The sequence below is a fragment of the Scleropages formosus genome, chromosome 1, assembly GCF_900964775.1.
Source record: "Scleropages formosus chromosome 1, fSclFor1.1, whole genome shotgun sequence".
Lineage (NCBI taxonomy): Eukaryota > Metazoa > Chordata > Actinopteri > Osteoglossiformes > Osteoglossidae > Scleropages > Scleropages formosus.
Genome location: NC_041806.1, coordinates 53653176 through 53670157, shown reverse-complemented (window position 1 = coordinate 53670157; position 16982 = coordinate 53653176). Strand labels below are relative to the sequence as shown.

General features: G+C 52.8%; 1 protein-coding gene across 1 annotated transcript in view; it reads left to right on the top strand.

Moving 5' to 3' along the window:
• The window catches only part of LOC108920682 (ankyrin-2-like), an 80811-nt gene that overhangs the window by 14772 nt on the left and 49057 nt on the right, over window positions 1-16982 (top strand). The window contains exons 2-15 of the mRNA XM_029254499.1: window positions 2415-2516; window positions 6450-6548; window positions 6821-6919; window positions 7461-7559; window positions 7780-7965; window positions 8677-8700; window positions 9803-9811; window positions 10319-10417; window positions 11486-11584; window positions 12291-12389; window positions 14120-14317; window positions 14971-15069; window positions 15388-15486; window positions 16700-16798. Of these exons, the coding sequence (XP_029110332.1) occupies window positions 2415-2516; window positions 6450-6548; window positions 6821-6919; window positions 7461-7559; window positions 7780-7965; window positions 8677-8700; window positions 9803-9811; window positions 10319-10417; window positions 11486-11584; window positions 12291-12389; window positions 14120-14317; window positions 14971-15069; window positions 15388-15486; window positions 16700-16798 (1410 nt within the window). The remainder of the gene's footprint in view (window positions 1-2414; window positions 2517-6449; window positions 6549-6820; window positions 6920-7460; window positions 7560-7779; window positions 7966-8676; window positions 8701-9802; window positions 9812-10318; window positions 10418-11485; window positions 11585-12290; window positions 12390-14119; window positions 14318-14970; window positions 15070-15387; window positions 15487-16699; window positions 16799-16982) is intronic.

Genomic DNA, 16982 nt, shown 5'->3' with positions numbered 1-16982 from the left:
CCCTGCTGTTGGACCTTTGCTCAGGGAACTGCAGTCAGACCTGTCTGTGGTAACTGATGAACATTTGTGCCAAAATGTCTTCAAAGCAGCAAACATAATATACAGTAGATGGGTCAACAGGGACTGTTCCTGAAGGGCTGTCAGTCGCATCCTTAATTTTTTACTGCTGTGAGTGGGGGGGCTGGGTGCACTCATGAGCTTCGTCCATGAGAAGGAGCGCACACCTATGTACTGCATACACTGTAGGCATGGTATAAACCGTATACACTGTACGTGCACTTTAATGTATAAAAGCAAAAGGGCTGGAGTTTGATATCTGGTGCGCGTTCCACTCGTTACGCCGACACGTCCCATCGCCTTGTGCCGCAATGCGAGTCGTTTCCGACGCACTCTAATGCTCGAGTACATTTCCCTTTTTATGCAACTGCTGTAACCCGTGTCACAGTAAAGCGTGGTGTCGAGGTGCTGTGGTCTGCGTACTTCCAATAAGGGTTTCAACTCTGCTTGCTGACACCTCTTCTTTCCTGGAATAAGGAGCACGAGTGGTTAACGCTCCGCTCCAGCATCTGTCGAGAAGGAGATCGGAGCGCCGCGGCGTCGGTGCGGGACCCGCCCTCGAGTCCTGCTGGAAATGAGCCCTTTCGATGGGGACACGGTCCAAGAGACCAAGACCACTGTCCCACGGCTTCTGCGGCGACGCGTCCCACCGACAGCACAAGAAGGCAAACACTGCAGCCTGAAGTGAAACGCACCTGCACCAGAAGAGCTGGGGGTGTAGTGGCTGGAGCTGCCGCCTTAAGCCCTGAAGGTTGCAGGTTTGAATCTCACTTCCAGCTGTAGTGCCTCTGGTCAAGGTCTTTACCCTGAATTGCTCCAGTAAAATTGGCTGTCAGTGTAAAAAGCATAATGCTGTTAAAATTTATTGTGAAATGAACAAGCATAAACTATTAAAGAGTGATATGTATGAGCAGTAATACACTTTAAAGTGTGAAGCTCCAGCTCGTTCTCGCTCTCGCTCTCGCTCTCGCTCTCTCTCTCTCTCTCTCTCTCTCTCACACACACACACACACACACACACACACACACACACACACTGACAGGGCGAACCTCAAATTCAAATGAGCAGGACTCAGTGTCGTGGCATCTCGCAGCCACTGGAGGAATTTCGGAGAACATCCTTAAAGGGGGCATTGTGAGGCCCCGACAATGACCACAGTGAGCGCAGCGTCTCTGCCCACGGCACGTTCCGCTTGTGGGAAAGAGTGACGCTCGCACACCATTACCCAGAATCCCGTGGGGTGTTGCAAAAAAGAACTGCGAGAGCTCCTTTTCGGGATGACTGGACCATTTCAGTGAGCTCAGGTTCCTTGTTTCTGGGCCCGAAGGTGTCAATGGATGTGACATTTTCCATCTGAGCCCTGACATCACATCACAGCACGTTTTTGTGATGACATACATGCTGTTATCCCCACATTTGTTCTGCGCTGCACTAAAAACGCTGTTTTCAGCTACTGTTAAGGTTAGTGCTGTTAAGATGAGGGCAGCACAGGCCACGGGCCACAGTCGAGCGGTCAGCGTGGCGCGGCTCAGTCTCTGGCCTCTCCCGTCATCCTCCTAGCAGACAGGTGTGTGGTCATTGCATCCCCCTCCGAGCGTGTGTTACCATACAGGTTGATGCAGAATCAGCCGGGTTTCACACACACGCACGCGCACGCACACGCACGCAGACGCACGCAGAGCTTCCCTCCTTTGTGCTGATCCACATCCACAGTACAGCTTGCGGTCACTGTAGCGCCCCCTGTAGGTGCAGTGTGTGAGCTTGACCTGTGGTCTCGCTGTGTCGCCTGACTGCGTGTACAAAACTGTGCTATGGTATAAACGGGGGACCATTAGTAGTGTGCAGTAGTGTACGCTGCGTGTATGAAACTGTACTATGGTATAATATTGTACTGTTTGGCGGTTTGACCTAATGTCTATGACGCAGATTCTCACTCACAGTGTAAAATACGGTATGTTGTGGGCTCTGTGCTTCACTATTTTCCCTACTCTTCTCACTGTAAGTGGACATTTCTGTGTGTAAACAGCTCTCAGAGGGAGCGTTTACTGCGTCCGAGTGCTCGTCCGCTTTGGATCGGAGACAGGCTGTGCGGAGCGATGTTCTTCACGTGTCCTGAATGTCCAGACCGCATATGTGAGACGTCCAGTTCCGGTACGGACCGACCGTGTCAGTCTGAGCGCGGAGCAGAAATCGGTGTCCTGCAACATGGCGGATTTTTTGGAACACGGCGTCCAGGAAACGGGCCCAGTGAGATCCTGTGCAGGACAGGCTTCTCGCCACCTTGCAGGACCGTCCACATGTTGCAGTTCTGACCTTCTTCTCCTCCTCTCTCTCTCTCTCTCTCTCTCTCTTACAGTCTGATAGCAACACCAGCTTCCTGCGGGCGGCGCGGGCTGGAAACATTGACAAGGTGCTGGAGTACCTGAAGGGGGGCGTAGACATCAGCACCTGCAACCAGGTGAGAGCCGCATCTGCCGTCTCATCCTCCCGTAAAGCTGCGACTGGTCATGCCTCGCCGCTCACTGCCACGGCTATGCTGGAGTGCCACCAGGTCACTGCTTGTGTGTTTGGAGGAGATGCTCACAGGTGTTGTTTAGGACTGAGAGCGATGAGCTCCTCCTGCTGCTCTATGGACTTTAGGTGTGTCCACACGACCCAACGTCAGAACGCCAGCCGAGGGGGGCTTCCGTGTCCTCCCCGGGACGTCATGCTGCTCACTCCATTGTGTGTCTCAGAATCACATGCCTGGATCCATGGCTGATCAATAGCTGATCAATAGCTGATCAATAGCTGATCGATGGCTGGTCAGTCTCCGGGCGCTTCCCGTCACGCCTGTTGTGCAATGAGACGTCTGAATTTGGTGCTTTCCGGTGTTTTCCCGCTGAGTTGCGGTATCACTGTGAGCTCTGGTTCGATTACACTGGTTTACTTGTACCCAACTGTGGTGTACCTGCACCTGTACAGGCTTCCCTCACATAACGAATGTAATTTGACCCTGAACATCTGGGCAGGACCAGCCTTTGCTGTCGTTGCCTTTACGTGCGTAATACACCTGAACTCGGACGCTCTGCTCGTCCTCCCGGTCGCGCCACGTCGCATCTGTGCCGCATTCCGTGGAATCCTGCGGCGTCAGCCAGGAGCGTGTCCTTTGGAACCGCTCTAAATGTGTCAATTCATACCTGCGTTTTCCAGCCCCGTCAGGCTGCTCTCACAACATCGTTCTTAGCAGTGTAACGGAGTGGCGCAATGCGTTACTACACGGTTTGCTGAGCGCGCCAGGCCAGTGTGGCGGAATGTCGCCGAGGAAAGCGCCATAAACTCTGATAGAATGCAGGCTTAGGGTCAGGGTCGCAGTTACGGTCACGGGGAGAGTTGGTTTCCGGTCTCTTTACGCCTTCATAGGCAGAGACCGGGTCGGCCTGTAAACCCGCACACGTGACGAAGGATGGAGATACAACGGTCCAGCGGATCACGCAACCCATCGCTAAGATTTATATGATAATCTTCTTGCCGGAACATGTACATTCTAGTGTGTCTTGGCTTCACCCGACATGATTTTGAGCGGAAGGCTTTTCACCACGGTAAAATATAATTTCCTTTCGACGTGTTTCTTCCTGAGTAAGATCATTTAGGCTTCGTTTCACTCTCCGCAAAAATGATGTAACTGCAGCAGTTGAGCTCATTTTGTCCAAAATACACAGCGATGCAGCATTTCAAATTAAAACAGAAACACGGCATTTGTGAGAACCGATCCCGCTCCGGGTTGAGGTCGCGTCTCCGGCGTCCCGCCACACCATCCTGCTGGGCTCCACTCCAACATTTCGCTTTGCTGCCACATGGAGTGTGTGGATCGACCTTTAATTTGTGTCACTGTGACATCATAGCCGCACACACTGCAGCATAGTGTGTAAACCGCAGCTGAGTGAGTGAGTGTGTGTGTGTGTGTGTGTGTGTGTGTGTGTGTGTGTGTGTGTGTGTGAGAGACCCGTAGTGTGTGATTGAGCCGCTTTCGGCAACGCCTCCACACTGGGAATATGGACCGTCGTTGCAAGGTATGCTGGGAAAGATGACTGTCCCTCCCCACCCCGCTTTCCATTTGGCCCATTTGTCCTGCTTATTGCACAACTACATTTATTTGCTTAGCTGACAAAGTGCAGTGCGTGCAGTGTGTGTGTGTGTGTGTGTGTGTGTGTGTGTGTGTGTGTGTGTGTGTGTGTGTGTGTGTGCAGTGTGTACAGCGTGTTCCCTCTGCGTTGTCCAGTGGGAGCAGTGAGCAGTGGACCTGGAGAAGAAGGTCTGTGGACTACTTTCACTCGTCAGATGGTTTCCATGGTTACGCAGCATGCAGTCGATGCAGTGCAGCATTTCTGCAGTTTATGACTTTGAAAGGGGAGGAGCCTGTTTGTGCACCGGGGGTCCAGCTGGCATCTGCTGGTGCCGAACAGTACGAAGGTGTCTGGTTTATCACCTCATCTAGCGGCGTGAGCTGAGAGCCGCTGCGGAGCTGGGGTGGCTTGGGGTGGGGGGGCTGGGCGGTCAGTAACAGCAGAAACACATCGGAATTCGAGCCTTTAAACAAGTGCAGGACTGATGTGAGGAGGAAAAAAGGGAAAAATGAAGTGGTCACACCCTCCTCAGTGTTTCTTCACACGTTTCTCAGTAAAGTGCACCACATTTTTACCTTTTTAATGCCCTTTGGCATGTTCACGGTGCTGGACGGCCGGTAGCTTAGTGCTCAGAGCTGCCGCTGCCTTTTGACCTGAAGGGCACAAGTTCAAAGCCCACCTCCAGCTGTAGAGGCGCTGAGCATGGTACTTACCCTGAATTGCTCAGGTAAATAACTGTAAGTCACTTTGAAAAAGAATCGTCGGCTAAATGTCGTCAGTAGATTGTTTGTGGAGTTTGAACGGTGTCTAGAAACATCTACTTGAATTTTTTGCGTTAGGCGAGTGTCCCAGCAAACAGACGCTGTGTGTCGCAGAACAAACTTTTGCTCGTGAACTGTGTTGTGCGTCAAATCAAAGTAGAAATGAGGGGAGGGGAGGATCCACAAGGATCGAGGACAATTTCTCTCAGCATCTCACACACACACACACACACACACACGCGCACACACACACACACACACGCACACACACACACGCGCACACACACACACACACACACACACACACACGTCACTGTTCCTCTCGGTTTCACAGCGACCCCCCATGGACTGGACAGCGTCATGGCTCACGGTCTCAGTGGGGCTGCCTGCCGTGAATTTGGTGGATGAAAAGCGCACGCGTCCCTTTCTGGGATAGCCGTGTCCAGTGCAGCCGCTCAGTCGCGGTCCTGTTGTGGTCCAGTTGTGGTCCAGTCTCGTTCCAGCCGGCATTTGAACGAAGGAGCGGCGGCCCTATGATGGAAATCAATACACTTCTCAAAACAGCTGTTCAGTGCCCTTTTGGCCACGAAGCTCGGCTTGAAACCAACCGGGTCCAATTGTACCGATTACGAAAAGAGCCGAGTGGGTGGAGCTTCTGTGGGAGGGGAGGGGCTTTTGGCCACTCCCACTTGGCTCTAGGGGCACATCGGCGCCCGATTCGGCTGGCAGCAGTGGGGGGTAAAAATAGACGCCAAAGGAGCGTGTCTGTTTTTAGCAGAGCGCCGACCGTCGAGCCTCTTTGTTCCTCCAGGAACTTCTGCATGCTTTACTTTTTGGCTTTATTTTGCTATGAAAATGAATACAATTAGTTCTCTGAGTGTCGCATCAAAGTTCCAGTCAGTGATAAGATACTGTATGGTGACTAATTTGCATAGATACGTGGCAGGTGGTCTCCATGTGCGAGTTCCTTCGCTCGCTCCACACTGTTCCCAGAATATTCCCCAGAGACACAAAACGCATCTTTCGTAAGCAGTCTTTTCAAATGCAGCATTAACTGTCAGTGCTGCGGTCAGTGCTGCGGTCAGTGCTGCGGTCAGTACGCTGGTTCAGTACTGTGTTCAGTGCTGTAGTCTGGACCGTAGGCTGATGGGACCCAATGGGAGGAGTTGAGTTCTTGAAGTAAACAGAGTACAAGTGGACCACAGAATGTCCTTTCCAGTCTTTTCTTGGGACTTTTGGAGTTTTGCTCAGTTTTGTTGGCTTTTCATATCGATTTATTAATCTAATAAGTGATGATGAGAGACTGATGAGGATGAGCATCTGTGGCTTGTTTGAATGCTGTGGTCTAACAACTTTGTCTCAGTGTCGCTGTTTTTTTCATTTGGCACCAACGACAGTGCCGGTGTTTCACTGTTTTCTAGTCCACCCGTGTGCACCGCCCATCTGTGGGCCTGCATATCACGGTAAAAACGCGGGACACAGAAGTGACTGTCTCCGCCTGAGCTCCTTGGGCCTCTCTTCCAGAACGGGCTCAATGCGCTGCACCTGGCCGCCAAGGAGGGACACGTGGACCTGGTCCAGGAGCTGCTGGACAGAGGCGCCACCGTGGATTCATCCACAAAGGTAAGGTGAGGACAGGAAGTGCTGGTGGAACAGAGTCGCAACAAACGTTTCACATGATGGATTTCGCATCACTACCGATGCTTTGACAGTAAACACGGTACAGATCACATGCCCTCCAGTAACTAGGGTGACAACCACAGCTCACAGACACTGTGAGCTCTACCTGTGACCTCGCAGTGAGGGCATCTTGGTCAGTGGCTGCACCAGAGCTCCTAGCTGCTCTCGCCTCTAGTCACGTTCTTACCCTCTGCCGTTTCGCGCACGACATGCAGAAAGGAAACACGGCCCTGCACATCGCATCTCTGGCGGGACAGGGAGACGTGGTCAAGATCCTGGTGAAGCGCGGTGCTGATATCAATGCCCAATCACAGGTGAGAGTCTCATACTGGACAGAGCATATACTGACAATTTGCTCACACTAACCTGTTTTACGTTTACATTTATTTATAGATCAGACGCTTTTCTCCAAAGCGACTTCCAACGAGCTCTATGTAGCGTTACTGTCAGCCCACACACCTGTCAGCCCACACACTGCGGTGACTTACACTGCTAGATACACTGCTAGATACATTACTTACGCTGGGTCGCTCATTCGTACATCAGTGGAACACACACACACTATGGACAGCATGTCTTTGGACTGTGGGAGGAAACCAGAGCACCTGGAGAAAACCCACGCAGACACGGGGGGAACATGCAAACGAACCCACGTCCTCTCGCGCCACCCAGGCGCTGTGAGACAGCAGCGCTATGCGCTGTATCGCCGTGCCGCCCCCGTGTTTTGCTCGCAGGAACCCGGGTACCGTTTGCACACAGTAACCGGTTTTGCTCACAGTAACCCAGGGCAGCTCCGAGACACTCCGAGCTCCGTTGCTCTCGGTGGTGCTCAGTGCCGCGTACCTCTCCCCCCAGAATGGCTTCACCCCGCTGTACATGGCCGCCCAGGAGAACCACCTGGACGTGGTGCGGTACCTGCTGGAGAATGGCGGTAACCAGAGCACGGCCACTGAGGTGAGGGAGTCGCGGGGGGGCCTGCCACACTGGTCCCGTTACACTACTAGAGCACTTGTAGCGGCTGTTTTTCCGAAAGCCCGGTCCAACGCCGCCGACAGGGCTGTGACGTGACAGGGCGCAGGGACATTATGGACCCCAGGATGGCTGTGCTGAAGGGGCAGAAAAACGATGTGACCGTCGCACCATTAATGTGCGTGTGGCCTCTGGCACCCGGCAGGACGGCTTCACCCCGCTGGCCATCGCCCTGCAGCAGGGCCACAACCAGGTGGTGTCCATCCTGCTGGAGAACGACACCAAGGGCAAGGTGCGCCTGCCCGCCCTGCACATCGCCGCCCGCAAGGACGACACCAAGTCTGCCGCTCTGCTGCTGCAGAACGACCACAATGCCGACGTCCAGTCCAAGGTGAGGGAGCGCCGGTCCAGCGGGAGTGGGGACTCTGCGCAGGGGGAGGAGCCTGCTTGAGAGGGAGGGGCTTGGGCAAGGTCTTAAAGGAACAGCTCTGTTTTGCTTTGGGAGGAGATGTTCCGTCAGCGTCGGTGGAGCACGTGCACAGCCGCGTGTGACCGGTCTGCTGTGAATCTGCCTCTGACGGCCACACTGCCGCTCGCCGCGTGTTTCCCGTGACTCGCACTCCCTCCCCTCCGTCGTCCGTGGGCCCGTCCACCGTGCGCAGCCGTGTCGAGCCACACGAAGCTGCGCGGGAGCGGTCCCCTCACCGAGTCGTCGCCGAGAACTCCCGTGCGAGGGGTCCTGTGTCGGTGACCCAAAAGTCCGTCGGACCGACTTGCTTTTCATGTACTGCGATGTTTGTCTTGCGCCCCTGTATGGAAGAGTTCTTGGACGGAGAGCTGAGGACACGTCCCGCACAGGGATGGCCGGAGGACACAGCGGTACGGCATGACATTATGCCGAGGTGTCACCGCAAAAATGCGTTGCAGGGTGACTGTGGGTAAAAGAGGCCAGGAATACGGCGCTCTTTGGTTCACGAGGAGCTTTCAGCACCGCAGACAGCGATTTGTGAGAAAAGCTGTGCAGTAGCTGTGCTCGCTGATCCTGAACCTGCGCTCTTCCCTCCCTCCCTCCCTCCCTCCCTTCCCTGTGCTGCTCGAACAGATGATGGTCAATAGGACGACCGAGGTACACGCTTTCGTCTCTGTGTTCTTCCTCTGCAACGCTACGTCTCTTTTGTTTTGCACTGCATGCTGGGACTTTCAGAGCTCTCTCTCGTCTTGTTTTGCCGCATTGTCCGTTTCCATTCGACGCATGGCCGGAATGGAACCGTCTCTCGTGGACCGGAGAGCTCGTCTGCATTTTTGGTTTAATGCATCGGCTTCTCTTTTTTTTTCTCTTTCTGCGTTTTTAATTCTCATTTTTCCCTTCATAGTTCTTCTGCATTGCTGCCCGTGTCGCACGCTCACATGTGCTTGTGTTTCTGGAGTTTTATTGATGTTGACGGTACTCTTCTAGTTCCCCAAAGGTCGGCCGAGGCCACGCAGGTCTGCACGTCGGCACACGCCGCGTTAGTGCCCCGGGGCGCACCCCTTACAGTCTCGTGTCCTGTAGCGAGCGTGGAGGCCAATGCTGCCCCGTTCGGTCATTTACCGCGTTTACCGCAGCGTCTCACACGTGCAGAAAACCCTGCGGTTCGAGTCCTTCCTACGTGGATATCCGCCCTTTGCGGAGGAAACGTGGTAAAAGGAGGGGATTGCGATGGTTTCTTGCGTGTCTTCTTCTTTACCCCCCCCCCCCCGTAACGAGCTCTCTCTTTTTCCTTCTTCTCCGCTTGCTGTTCGTCTCCTGTGCTGCACGGCATGTCCTTCCACGCAGACAGTAAACGAGCATAAATGACAGATACTCAAATTGCGAGGCCATATTTGCATGCGGTGGCGCTGCTGCTGAGGACAGAAGTCGCTGCGCAGAGAGACGCTCAGAGCTCCACATCAATAAAACTAGCAGAAGAGAATGAGCATCGAAGTGCCTTTCGGCAGAAAACACGGTGAAACCGTGCAAATACTTTGTATCCTTGTGACTCTCTCTCACGACGTTTCGCCAGTCAGTGCGTGAAGGTCACCGGGCGCTAGCTGTGGTAATTCACCACGCCTGGTGGCCTCTTACACTGCAGCACTTCATTTTGCACCGTAGCCAGTCTTGAATGTGTGTTTTGAATCATTTCGTGGTCACGATATTCTTCACATTTTGTAAATGATGTTTTCATATTAAATCGGACCGTGTCTATCAGAACGGAAAGGTAAGGAGAAAACTTTCCCTCAACTGCTCTGCAATATATGAACGTTCCCGTAAAGCTAACGTGATGATAACTGGTATGACGTATAGTGAACTGTGAAGTAGTGCACTTTTCTGTTACTCATTCTTCACTCGAATGTCGCTTTGTCCGCTCGTCCCGCACCTTTATTAATCGACTAATCGTCCTACGTGTTTGTTAGTAACACTTCATACTTTTCTCTTCATTCGTCTGATCTGAAACAGAGAATGGATGTTTCTCTCACTGTAGGTTTTAGATTCTATTGCATGGAAGCGTGTCCTTCCGCAGCGTGTGTGTGTGTGTGTGCGTGTGTGCGCGTGTGTGTCGCTACCTCCACTCTCCTCTGACCTCCTTCCAGCTCAGCGGTAGCGTTTCTCTTTTATGTCTTAGTACCACTTTGTCCGGTGCTGCATGCGGGGTGGGCTCACGGGGGGGGGGGGGGGGGGAGCCCCCATCTGACTCCCAGCCCCCACCTTCCTCTTTGTCTTGCAGAGCGGGTTCACCCCACTGCACATTGCGGCGCACTACGGCAACGTGAACGTGGCCACGCTCCTGCTGAACCGCGGCGCCGCCGTCGACTTCACGGCACGGGTGGGTGTGCCGAGCCGAGCCGCCCCTGCGCCGCGAGGCGTCCTTTGCCCTGTCCTCGCCGGGCCTGTGTGACTGCAACATGAGCAGACCTTCGCGGTCCTTATTACTCTGCTCTGCTCCTGGGAGTCTCTGCGCACGCACACACGCCCACGCGCACGCACACGCAGTGGTTTGAACCGCAAACCTCAAGCAAGCACGGAAGAAGCGGCCACCTGGGGCCCCGGGTCCGAGCGTAACGGCGATGGCCGCTTGCGATGAACCTGCCGAAGAAAGCGTCACCCGTCGCCTGGTCCGGTGCCGTCCGGACGCTTCCGCGTGAGCGTGGCTCCCGCGCTCGCCGAATCACGGCGCTTCGGACCTTGGGCACTTCGGCAAGGCCACCGGTCAGGACGCGAACTCGTCTCCTTCGTCCGACGCGGCGGCCGTCGCGACGAAGCCGACCCGGCGTGACGTAGCATCGTAACTGCGGACTCGTAACGTGCCGCCGCACTTCTGAGGCCTAATAATGATCCCGATAACAACGTGAGCCTCTTCCAACGCTACGCTATAGCAGCTCCGGCCTCTTGAATACGCTCGTCTCTCTCCCTCCCTCCTCCCGTCGCGGTCGGTACGCTTCAGCTCTCGGTCCTCAGCAGCTGTGAGGCGTCTCCGTCCATGATGTAAAACGGCATCTTTTGTCACGTAACCAGTGCGCATCATTCAAATACAACGAATCAGAGCAGAATCCATAATGACTTGATCAGACCCCGGGGGCGCTATGGCTACGAACGGTAGCGACGAGAGCACACCTCACTGAGAAATAGCCGGAAGCTGGTGAAACGTTTCATTTCTCAGCCGTGAAGATTCAGAACACGGGTTGTGACTCGGTGCCTGGTCTGTAATGAGAACCGCGTGACAGTAACATGAGCGTAACGAGCGCCTCAAGTGTCTGAAACCGGCCCACGGTGGCTCACTTATGCAACATGTTGTTTTTTGTTGCCTTGCATGATCTGTGCGTGTGGTGTGTGTTCCCGTATCTCTGCGCGCTCCACATTTGAGTTTAATGGAAACCGCATGCGTTCTCTACAGAATGGGATCACCCCGTTGCATGTGGCTTCCAAGCGCGGAAATGCCAACATGGTGCGCCTCCTGCTGGACCGAGGGTCCCAGATTGATGCCAAGACCCGGGTGAGAATCTCTCAAGCGGCCCCCGCCCCACTGAAACCTGATTTGACTCAGCTGTGCCCTCGCATGTCACTTTAAGCAAATAACAAATGTACTCAAATGGTTATTTCAATCACTGCTGCTCCTATAGCCAGTGCCTCGTCTCTCTAGTGTCTAATGTTTATTGTCTCCAGTTACAGTGTCAGTCACATGTCCTGTATAGCCCTATTTTTTGTATTTATGTTTTTATTGTGTGTAAATCTTTTTAGCATTGTGTATATTGTCTGTGCGTACTATATATTTGTGTATGTTGCCGTCAGACTCTGCCCTGTGTACCGCACTCGCTTCTGTTTGCACTCGTCTGTTTGTAACACACTGCACTGCATGTTCTGCGTGGCACGGAGGTCCAAAGAGAAACGGAATTTCGTTCTCCTGTGCGTGTAACTCACCTATAGGTGGAACGACAATACAGTTCGCTTTGATTTTGACTTGAAATCAGCGCACAGCTCCCCACTTTCTCTTCCTTCCTCTCCTTTGGCTGTGGACCTCGAACTGATGACACACCTCAGTGCTGTGTGTGTGTGTGTGTGTGTGTGTGTGTGTGTGTGTGTGAGGTTTCCATTGCGAGTGCAAAAGGCAAACAGCCACAGGACTAATGGAGGTTTGTGCTCCTGTTCGCGTTGCAGAACAGGACCTTGACCTTGTGTGTGTGTAAACTGTGCTTCCTCAGGATGGCCTCACGCCACTGCACTGCGCGGCTCGGAGCGGGCACGATCCGGCCGTTGAGCTGCTGTTGGAGAGGGGGGCGCCCATGCTGGCCAGAACCAAGGTACTTTGGGACACCTTCATGTGCACACTCAACATGGATATGTACTATTTGCATGCGCGGCATACATATAGCGGTCGTGTATTTTACCCGTTGTGCACAGTGTATGTACATTGACAACGCACCATGCCACGATCAAAAGGAAGAAGACCTCTGGAAAAACATTTTGACTGGACAGGGTGACACAGCCTTTTGTAAGGCTCTAAAGTGCAGCTGAACCATGTAGTCACCCAGCAGAGAACGTCTGCAACAGTGGCGCATCTACCCAGTTGCAGCCGTCCTGCCGAAACGTCCATGTGAGCAGGGCGCAAAAACACCACCGAGGCCAAATAGAACCCCAGAACAACATCCACATTTTAGCGAGCTGCAAGCCAGTGTTCGTAACTCCACGGTGCAGAGAAAGGATACGCGGGAGAGCAGCCGGGTGGAAACGACGCGGAAAGGTCAACCGCAGTTGGTCGGAAACACCTGGATGACTTCCAAGACTCTTGGAAGAGCGTTCTGTGCACTAATGAGTCCGAAGGGGCTCTTTCTGGATGGCACGGGCCCCGTTAAGCCTTGCGAAGAGCCAAGAAATGGATTCCACAGTAACAACCTCTTATCAGCGGTCAAGTGTAGTGGTGGCAGTGTAATAGTGCGGGGAGGGTCTACTGCCTCCGGAGTTGGACAGCTTGTCTTCATTGAGCAAACATTCAGTTCTGCTCTGCATTTGTAACTCTCAAGGACAATCTCATGGGTCATGCGGCAAGATGTTAATTGTAGACATACAGAGAAGACGTCAGAATGGCTGAAAAAAGACAGAATTAAAGTTATGGAACAGCTTGGTGAAAGTCCTAGCCTGGATCCCACTGAGACGTTGCTGTAGGACTTGAAGGCAACTGTTCATAGTCAGAAACCCGAACATGGTGTGGTGGGACAGAGTTGCTCCACACTGACGCGAGACCTTCGTCAACAGCTACAGGAAGAGTTTCGTTGCAGTCACTGGAGCTAAAGTGGTGATGGAACTACTTACTGAATGTGACGGGACAGTTACTTTGTCACACAGAGGAATGTGATGGTGCTCTGCTGTCACTAATGAAGTAATCGTGTTTGTTTACTTGGGAACATTTGCATTTGGTTGAAGATCGAATGACATGCCAGAAAGCTGCAAAAATGTACAAAATAACACTTTTCCCCAGCATTGCACACATACACACTAGACACAATAGAGCGCAAATGTGCCCCCGCATATAGAGTGTAAAATGTGCCAACAGCCACGGATTCACAGAGTGGAAGAAGAACGCTGTACTCATTTACATTTTGGTATTCAGGTCAGGCTTTTTTCCAAAACACCTGACAGCGTTCAGCTGCGTACGTAGATTTGCCCATTCCTATAGCAGCGTAGTTTTTACTCTTCGGGGGTTTTCGGACAACCATTTCGGAAGAGACCGAGGGCAGGCTGCGGAGGCTCATCCCTTAAATCGCTGCCTTGCTCTCGGTAAGTCATCAGTGGTGAAAAGTGACGCTGTTCGTGCGGAGTTCGAAGCATCGGAAGGCTTTGCGAGAACGATCTCGCAGCCATTGTTATGAGTGCTGTCCAGAGAGAACTATGGCGACTGGTTTCCTTCGTGCACCACGCAGCACGGGTGTGACCGACAGGAGGGCCGCGTTCTCACGGCCCGATGAACTCCGCCGTATCGACAGCTTTGCCTCCTTCTTCTGGACCGTAACGCGTCTCGCTTCCTGTGCCGCAGAACGGACTGTCGCCCCTTCACATGGCGGCCCAGGGAGACCACGTCGAGTGCGTCAAGCACCTGCTGCAGCACAAGGCGCCCGTCGACGACGTCACGCTGGACTACCTGACAGCGCTGCATGTCGCGGCCCACTGCGGCCACTACAGGGTCACCAAACTGCTGCTGGACAAGCGGGCGAACCCCAACGCCCGTGCGCTGGTGCGTCTGCGGGTGGAGTCGGGGGTGGGCTCACACTCGCGGTCTTCTGCTTTGTTCTGGCTTGCCGTACCTCTCCGAAGAGCTCCGCTGAGAGACGCTTAGAAGTAGAAACGGCTCCGGTAAGGAGAGGAGCTCGTTCGCGACGGGGGGACAAACACCTGCACCGCACACCGAGCTCTGGACCCCAGAGTACCAGGATGGGACACAACATCATGTCATGCTCTCATGATAGTTTCCAGGGAAAAAAGATCTGGAAAACATCGAGTTTTACTCCTTTATTACTCTCTGCTTGAATAATGTATTGATTTCCCCCCCTAAGGTGGCAAAAACAGTAGATATTTGAATTTCATTAGAATTTAATCTCACTTCTGGATTTATGAGAGTAATTACTTATACCAATTATTTCATACCATATGGCCTGCTGCCTAAGGGCATATCCCTGCTACCCTTGCATTGCTCTGTGTGCTAAATTCAGCAGTGGCATATTGAAATGTGCAGTAGTGGCTTTTTTCAAGAGCACATGTGGGCCTAGGTGGAGACAGTGGAGGCAGACATTGGATTTTATTGGAGTGATATAATCAGTGGTCTGCATGTGATACCTTGCTGTTTGTGCCCTTCTGTCACTATTGTCCATGCTCTTTGCTCCGCTGCAGAACGGGTTCACTCCGTTGCACATCGCCTGCAAAAAAAACAGGGTGAAGGTCATGGAGCTGCTTGTGAAGTATGGTGCCTCCATCCAGGCCATCACAGAAGTATGTGTGACTCAGCTATATGCAAGTACCTTTACAGCGTAGGCCTGTGGGGGGGGGGGAGGGGGGAGGAGGTCCAGGCGACACAGACAATAGTGGATCAAGGATCGGAACATATGCCTGCTCTTGTACCTATGAGAATTAAATTGTTTATCAAATGAAGCGTTAAAGAACACAGAGGAATATGTTAAATTGTCTCTGTATCATAACTCATCGCCTAATGACATGTAGTAACAGTGATTTAATGTGGGTGCCGTCCTGTGTGGCGCAAGCACATTTCATTTTTGATTTTGAGGGTAACGTGCTGTTCTTCCTCTGCAGTCGGGCCTCACCCCAATCCACGTAGCGGCGTTCATGGGTCACCTCAACATAGTGCTGCTGCTGCTGCAGAACGGTGCCTCGCCTGATGTCAGCAACATTGTGAGTGTCGTTGCTGCGTAGCCACGGTGTAATAAAGTACTGCTGGCTGCGTCATAGCGCCTAGAACGTTTTCAGTGTTTTCCTGTTAATAAAATATTCTGAATACTAGCACCTAGAACATTGTTGGCGCAGTGGGTTGGCCCTTGTCCTCCTCTCCAGTGGGTCTGGGGTTCGAGTCCCGCTTGGGGTGCCTTGCGACGGACTGGCGTCCCGTCCTGGGCGTGTCCCCTCCCGGCTTATGCCCTGTGTTGCCGGGTTAGGCTCCGGCTCCCAACAACCCTGTATGGGACAAGTGTGTGTTTCACTCTCTTATTTCCTATTAGCTGTGGTTGTTGACTGTTCTCTACTTCAGGGAGGGCTCCAGAGAGGTGTGCGAGTGCGCACGTGCGGGAGCGCGTGACGTGTCCCCGAAAGGAGTTGTGCGCGCTTGGTCTGCCGCACTTGTTCTTTCAGCCTTATTGCCGTTGGTTGTGGACGAGACAGCGGTCCGTCTTATTGTTCGGAACCCTAAACCCCTAAATCCCGGGTCCGTACTCATTCGGGTCGTTACGGTGCCGGTCGCGCGGTGGTTGCCGCTGCTGCCTTTGGATCCGAAGGCCGCAGGTTCGGTTCTCCACTTGAAGTTCCTTATCCAAAAGTGCCCGGCTGCGTAAAGGGTTAATAACCGGGAGGCCTTTTGGAGAAAAGCATCACAAAAATGTACATGTGCTCATTTCTCAGACACTCTTCTCCAAAACGATGTACATCTCACAGAAAATACCACGTGTTCATTACATTGGGGGAAAGAGACACTTGGATGCAGACGTGTGATTGTAAAGTGCAGTTAGTTTGTTTCTTTCCACCTTATGAACCAACGTTCATCACACGAGTAGCTGCACAAAACTTTATTCAAATAACAGAGAATTCCTGATCACCTTCTTGGTAATTATTTTTTTTTTACACATACATATATATATATATATGTAAAACATGTTAAATTTCAGTCGTAGCTGCGTAAAGGTAGAGGTTTGAATCAACGAAAAGTAATTATAATAACGCCTTGTTAGCTATAAACAGCACCTAGAACATTGTTGGCATTTCGCTGTAAGGGCCACGTTTGCCATGCAGCTGCTTTGCTACGTGCCAGTTTCTTTTTGCTCCCGCGTGCGTGCGTGCGTGCGTGCGTGCGCGCACATGCCAATAACACGGGTTGTGTCACTCTTTGCACTGGCAGCGTGGGGAGACAGCGCTGCACATGGCGGCTCGAGCTGGACAGGTGGAGGTGGTGAGGTGTCTCCTGAGGAACGGAGCGCTAGTGGACGCAAGAGCCAGGGTGAGCTATTATCATCACACACTCACACACACACACACAACGCATAACACGCAGCACAGAAATCCAAACAATCCGTGCACCTTGTTGTAAGAGCGGATACAGAAACAGACGACATCGGTAAAGCGCAACGCGGCATACTGCGTGATGTGTAAAACAGTGTACAAACATCAAGCAACATCCTTAA